The sequence below is a fragment of the Carya illinoinensis genome, chromosome 13 (genome assembly GCF_018687715.1).
Source record: "Carya illinoinensis cultivar Pawnee chromosome 13, C.illinoinensisPawnee_v1, whole genome shotgun sequence".
NCBI classification, from domain to species: Eukaryota; Viridiplantae; Streptophyta; class Magnoliopsida; order Fagales; family Juglandaceae; genus Carya; species Carya illinoinensis.
The window spans coordinates 1404251-1410941 of NC_056764.1; the positions used below are offsets into that span (position 1 = coordinate 1404251).

At 32.8% G+C, this 6691-nt stretch overlaps 1 protein-coding gene across 6 annotated transcripts; it reads left to right on the forward strand.

Moving 5' to 3' along the window:
* The first annotated feature begins 179 nt into the window (after positions 1–179).
* Positions 180–6206, forward strand: LOC122292895 (hydroxyproline O-arabinosyltransferase RDN2-like). 6 transcript variants are annotated; one of them, XR_006237061.1, is made up of 9 exons: positions 180–367; positions 1272–1858; positions 2555–2622; positions 2706–2907; positions 3098–3195; positions 3310–3379; positions 3484–3592; positions 4175–4288; positions 5949–5978. XR_006237061.1 is itself a non-coding variant. In XM_043101446.1 (9 exons), exons 2-9 carry the CDS (start codon positions 1439–1441, stop codon positions 4723–4725), a joined length of 1065 nt encoding a protein of 354 aa, XP_042957380.1. In that variant the 5' UTR covers positions 181–367; positions 1272–1438; the 3' UTR covers positions 4726–4863. The 6 variants fall into 6 exon arrangements, 5 of the variants coding, with proteins under 5 accessions (XP_042957380.1, XP_042957378.1, XP_042957376.1 ...); XM_043101446.1 differs by lacking the exon at positions 5949–5978 and adding an exon at positions 4705–4863 and having other exon boundaries at positions 181–367; positions 3521–3592; XM_043101444.1 differs by having other exon boundaries at positions 182–383; positions 3521–3592; positions 5949–6206.
* Positions 6207–6691: the final 485 nt, after the last annotated feature.

A 6691-nucleotide genomic window follows, 5' to 3' on the forward strand; every position in this document is an offset into this window, starting at 1 on the left:
TATGAAAATTAAAAATTATATAAAATATTATTAAAATATTATTTTTTAATATTATTATTTTAAAATTTTAAAAAATAAATAAATTATTATATTTTATCTAATAATTTAAAAAATTATAATAATAAAATAAAATGAGATAAACACTTTAACCATCAAACGGCAAGAAGTTGATTATCCCATGCTTTGACCAAACAACCCGTCACAAGTACATGGTTTAAAACTTAGAAGGCCAGAAACCCCCTCCACCGGGACGAAGACCCACTTTCCAAATCTTACTCAGTCCATGGATCCAAAGCCCGTCTTCGAATCTCTCTGCCTCTGCGCACACGTCAAGGGTCACTCCTCCTCTCCCTAGCATCTACGTCTGGTAATAAAAATGCTAGGTGCAACATCATTTTCTTCAATGCTATTGCTCTTACACTCAATATCATCCTGAGTTTTCTCAACTCAGCGCTCGTTTACGTTTCTGGGTTTTGTTTGTTTGTTCTTTGTTCATTTTTGGTGGTTTCTGAAGCTTTCGCAGGTACCGATATGGTATCTTTCGGTAGAGCTTTCGCAATTTTCTTTCTCTCTTGTTTGTTTTTTCTTCTAAATTGACGTCTCAATTTTGTTTGACTCAGAATTCGTTAATTTTTTTTTTAGTTTGCTTTTTATGTGAATTCATCTAATGAATTTTTGTTTAGTTGTATTTGATTCGAGTTTACGACCAATTTGCAGCAGTTCAATTCGTCCCATTTTATTTTTATTTATTTATTTTAAACTTGGCATTTAATTTGACTTCCACATGTCTGTATATAGCTTTGGAAGACTTTGAATTTTCTGGTTCTTTCCTAAACTACGTAGAACCGTTTTGTGGGACTGCATTTTTGTCTGGAATTAGTGGTGAATTTGGGGCATGTAATGGATCTTATAGTTTTGATGAGCCTTTGACTCCTTTTCAACGTATTGGTCTTTAATATAAACATTTGCATCATTTTTTTGTGAAATTTTATTTATATATTCTATAGGAAGGGATGGTTTGATGATTTCAATTTGACGTTCTGTCCTCACTTTTGCGTGGACTACGGTTTTTATTGGTAATTCAAATCTACTGGAAGTTGAATTGGAGTTGGGATGGGTTAATAGGTCTATATTTGTATATTTTTTAATTTGACCGATGAGAGTTTTGCTTGTTTCTGGTTCAAAATGATCTTTCCTCTAGATCAAAGGTGAACCTATTATGCCTTAGTTTTCCATGCATCATATTAACTTCTGTCCTTGTTTTACTACAGGTGTCTTGCTGCTAAATATCATTGTATTCTGTGGATTCATCATTTTGTAGCTGGAAATCGAAAAGTTTAATGGATTTGAGCAGTCTCATTTTGAAGCTGTTTTGAATATGAAATTTGGGCTCTTATGAGTTAGGGATATTTGGGATTTTGATACCATTTTAATTAGTATGAGTGGAAGGAAGACCATGGGACGAGCTTCACCAATATTGCTGATAATATTGTCTCTTGGGGTTTTCTTTGCAACATATAATTTGTTAACAATGATATTCGACCATAGATCTTTAGGGAAATGGGCACCTGTTGATATGGATGGTGCATTATCATTTGACCCCATTATTGAGATGCCGGAGAATGTGAGGAAACAGAAGAATGCCAAGCTACTCTTCCATGTTGCATTAACAGCCACTGATGCTCCTTACAACAAATGGCAGTGTCGCATTATGTACTTTTGGTACAAGAAGCAGAAGGACTTGCCAGGATCGGAGATGGGAGGGTTCACTCGGATTTTGCATTCAGGAAATCCCGACAACTTGATGGATGAGATTCCTACTGTTGTGGTTGATCCTCTTCCTGCTGGAATGGATAGGGTGAGATTTCTTGCAATTCTATAATTTTCAGCTGCTTAATTTTTTATTTGGTTCTATAGTTCATGTCTTTTTTGTTTTTTTGGTTTGAAGATCTGAGCCTACCTCCTGTCTATGCAAAAGATATTTTTAGGAGTCACCAACTTTGGTACATGTTTTGCACCATATTATGTTCTCATTAGAAAGACTTTAGTAGGGGGTATGTGTGATAATCAGGGAGACCAGCTTTCTTGAATAATTTCTCTTAATTCTATCTTAACATGAACTTAGTTGGAATAGACTTAAATTTTTGAACCATGCTACTTAGTCCTATGGGCTCATGTAAGTTGCCTGTATGCCATGACTTGTTCATGTGGCATTTTATGGAGTAATGGTATTGTTGGAGTTCTAACAACTTTTTAGCTTTGTAAATGATTTGTGTTTAAACTCGTTATTGACTTTGTTTGAACATTCCATTCCCTTACATAACTACTGCAAACACCGAGCAACTAAAGATAGATTCACATATGAAGCATAAACCTTGCATCTCTATACACGTGGTTATGTTTATGTTCTTATAAGCTATTGGTTGGAAAGTCTGTGCTTAAATATTCTTCTCATATTTCTTTGTTGACCAGATCTGTGGAGGTAACGAATTTATGTCTGATTGTGATTGTTTAAACATGTACATTATTGACATAAGTTTCATGTATGTCTCAGGGATACATTGTTTTAAATAGACCGTGGGCCTTTGTGCAATGGCTGGAAAAGGCCACGATAGAGGAAGAGTGAGTTCCGTAAAATTATGGATCTGAAATGAGGTTACATACCTGCATGAGGTTTAAAAGGCTGTTTGTCTACTATGGTGCAGATACATTTTGATGGCGGAGCCGGATCACATATTTGTAAAGCCACTACCAAATTTGGGACGTGGTGGATATCCAGCTGCCTTTCCATTTTTCTACATTAAGCCAGATCAGCATGAGAAAATTATAAGGAAGTTCTATCCTGAGGAGAAAGGCCCTGTGAAAAATGTTGATCCGATTGGCAATTCTCCTGTAATTATCAAGAAGGTAAAACTCTTTCTGCCAGATGACCTACTAAAATTTGGGTCAGCCATGTAATAACACTAGCTTTTCCCAAGTTACTATTGTCTGGGATTGTTGATTTTTTGTTGATAATTTCCTTTCACCTACGGATTTTATTTTTTTACCCAGAGGTAAATGAATTTTCATTTGTAGATCAATTCATCTTGTTGTTCAGGATTTGTTGGAGAAGATTGCTCCTACGTGGATGAATGTCTCTTTGAGGATGAAAGATGACCCGGAGACTGATAAAACTTTTGGATGGGTTTTGGAAATGTAAGCGTTGAATATAATTGTCTTTTGGTTGGGTTCACTTTGCAAAGTTGATGGCAGAAAGTTTTATTTCAATATGGACTTATATAGTACTTCTGTTTCCTTTGTTGAAGCCAGGTATGGCTATGCTGTGGCTTCTGCTTTGCATGGTGTGCAGCATATTCTTCGGAAAGACTTCATGCTGCAGGTATGTCTCTTTTAGGAAATTTCTTCGTATCACAGTTGATTTCCAGTTTTGCATGGATTTTCAGCAAGTTCCTGATACAACATTTATATATGCATGTATTGAAGCTCTTCTTAGAAGCCTTGCCTTGTGATTTTTTTTCAGCCCCCATGGGATTTGGAAATTGGAAAAAGGTTCATTATTCATTACACTTATGGATGTGACTACAACTTGAAGGTATTATTTCCTCCCATTTTGCTCAGTTATGGTTATATGTTATATAATCTCAACCCATCTCAAACTAATTATTGATGGAACTTACTATTTTTTTAACTTTTCATAAAAAATTAAATTTATATTCAAACACATATCTCAGACGCAGTTGTGTTATGAAAAAATCTGGTTTCAAGCATAATTTGCGCACTAATATATGTACTAATCTAATATGATTGGTCAAAAAGTAAATTTTATTGAAAAAATATTAATTTAAATTTTGAATATCAGTATTGATACGCAAATTAAAACGCGACTTGCTTGTACTTAACAAAACTTTATTTATTAGCGAAGACCCACTATTTTAAGTTATACAAAAGAACTATCTGAAAGAGTTTTGCTACTTATAAGTTATTATAAACACATCACATAATTTTTTATTTTTTTATTTTTTAAAAATGTAATTTTATTCTTTTTAAAATAATAGAATTTTTCTATTAATTATTTATATATATAAGAGAAAAAAATTAAAAAAATAATAATAATTAGAGTAATGTGTGGTTTACGAAGTTTACTAATAGAATTTTTAAAAATCTTGACGTTCAGGGTGAGCTGACATATGGGCACATCGGAGAGTGGCGATTTGACAAGAGGTCACATCTACGTGGACCACCACCAAGGAACCTGTCCTTGCCCCCTCCGGGTGTCCCAGAAAGTGTGGTATGTCTATTGGATATTGTGCAGTGATAGGTTTATTACTTTATTATTATTTATTTATTATTTATAAATTATTAAGATTTTTTTATTTTTTCATCATTTTTTTAAATATTTTTTTAACATTTTTAGTCATTAAAAAAAATTAAAAAATTTAAATATAAAATGAGTAGGAAATAGTTAGGAAAAGAGTTGTAATCCTATCATTTTTCATGTCTATATTAGTTTCATATTCGCTCAAAAATAATTATTATGTATAAAGAAATTATATAAAATAAATTTATAAATTAACTTAATTTTATAAAATTTATTTTATAATAAAAATAATTTTATAATCTGATATATTATATTAAATTATATCAATTTATAAATTTATTTTTATATAATTTTTTTTGAATTAAGCTCCAATTGAATCTTGCTAGGGAGCAGATTTCTCAGTCTAAGCTGCTGGCGTGCTTGCTCCATTATATCTGTCATCCATCTAGGAGTGTTTCTGACAATGCACTTACACATGTTTGTATGTTTGCTTCTTAAGCACATGCGGCAATAATGTTCGTATATGAGCTCTTTCACCTTTTCAATCCTCTGTGGTGACTGCCATTTTTTTCCCGGAACGTGCTACGGCCACAGAAAATTCTCACCGAAAATTCTCACCGAACAGCAACATTTATTTCATTTTATTTTTTACTTTTTTTTAAAACATTTTTTAAAACTATTTAAATATTTTTAAAAAATAAAATAAAATTATAAATTCATTTAAAAACAGTTTCTTAATCATGAAGTAAAAAAAAAAATTATTAAAAAAAATAAAATGCAATTCGGTAAGAAATTGGACGCTGCTACGTCCACAGAAAAACGCCACCGAAGGTGGCCACCGAAAAGGCAAAACAATTTTTTTTTTTTGTTTTTCATTTTTTATATGTATTTTTTTAATATATTTAAATATTTTTTAAAAATAACTAAAAATCACAACATCATTTAAAAATACTTCCTTAATTACTAAATAAAAAAATATATATTAAAAAAATTAAAAAATACAATCGGTGGCCACATTCTGTATCCACTTTCTGTGGATAAAGCATTATCCTTTGGGCATTTTCTCCTACCTTATTTAACTGTAGGAGAGGGGAGATGGCCACCACTGCTCAAAGTGGCACTTTTGCCACTGTTGATTTATTCCCCCCTTCCTTCAGTTTGTAGCCTATGCTGTCTGAAAGTGCAATAATCACATAGATTGGAAAAATTTCTAGAACTTGAAGTGGATGTTGGGTGGTCACAGTAAAGAGGGTGGTACACAACCAATAAAACAATTTTGGGAAACAGTTGGCCCACAGGCTGTGGTTAATTAGTAGGATTGTATTTCCAAAAAAAAAATTAGTAGGATTGCGTGCCATACAGGCTGTTTAGCTGTCAAATACTGGAGAGCTTGACTGGGACAAGGTCTGTAATGCAATATGTAGAGATTGCTGGAACCAGTTGATATATATAAACACACAATGACACAAACACTCAACTAGGAAACTTCGTCCTTTGGATTAGGAAATGTAGAGTATGTATTAGACAAGTCTATTTCCTAACTGTATTATGAACTCATGTACTTCTTCCGCCTTTGTGTATGCAATTATGACTTCAGATAAGTATTTGCTCTTTGCTTTTTTTCTGACAGGTTACCCTTGTTAAGATGGTGAATGAAGCAACTGCAAACATTCCTAATTGGGATACACAGTAAATGTTTGCTACCCTATGGAACTCTCATTTTGAGAAAAATGAATTTTTTTTCCTCTTTGTACCCAAACACCCCCCCCCCCCCCCCCCCCCCCCCCCCCCAAAAAAAAATAAAAAAGAATTTATGATGTACACAGACGCCACGTTAAATGTTTCCGAAGCATCATAAACAGAAAATAAAGAAGATAGTTTTGCTGCTTTTCTTTGGATCTTGGGCAAATACAAATAAAAATTGACGTGTTTATATGAGATTTATTAGATATATTTTATAATAAAAATAATTTTATGAATTACATAAATATACGTTAATTTGTGTAATTACATTTATATAATTCCTTGTAGTTAAATGATTTCTCTAAGCAGAGAATGCAATTTTCTTAAAAAGAAATCTTCAAACTGATCTAGATGTCAGTGGGTCTAGATTGTTGAATGGACACTCCCAATATGGCTGGTTCAAATCATTTGAATTTATAGATGGAAAAATGTTGTATTCCCACTGAAATACGAAAAAGCAACACCTAACCTCCTCCTTTTGGCCACCAAACTCGTAAAACTAAAAAGTAGAAGAAATCTCAAATCATGTAGAAAGTTGGGCAAAGGTTTGTTCTAGAGATTAGGCATGGGTGGCCTTTACACAAAGGATAAAATGAGTGTAATCCATTACGTGATATGACGATGGGTGAC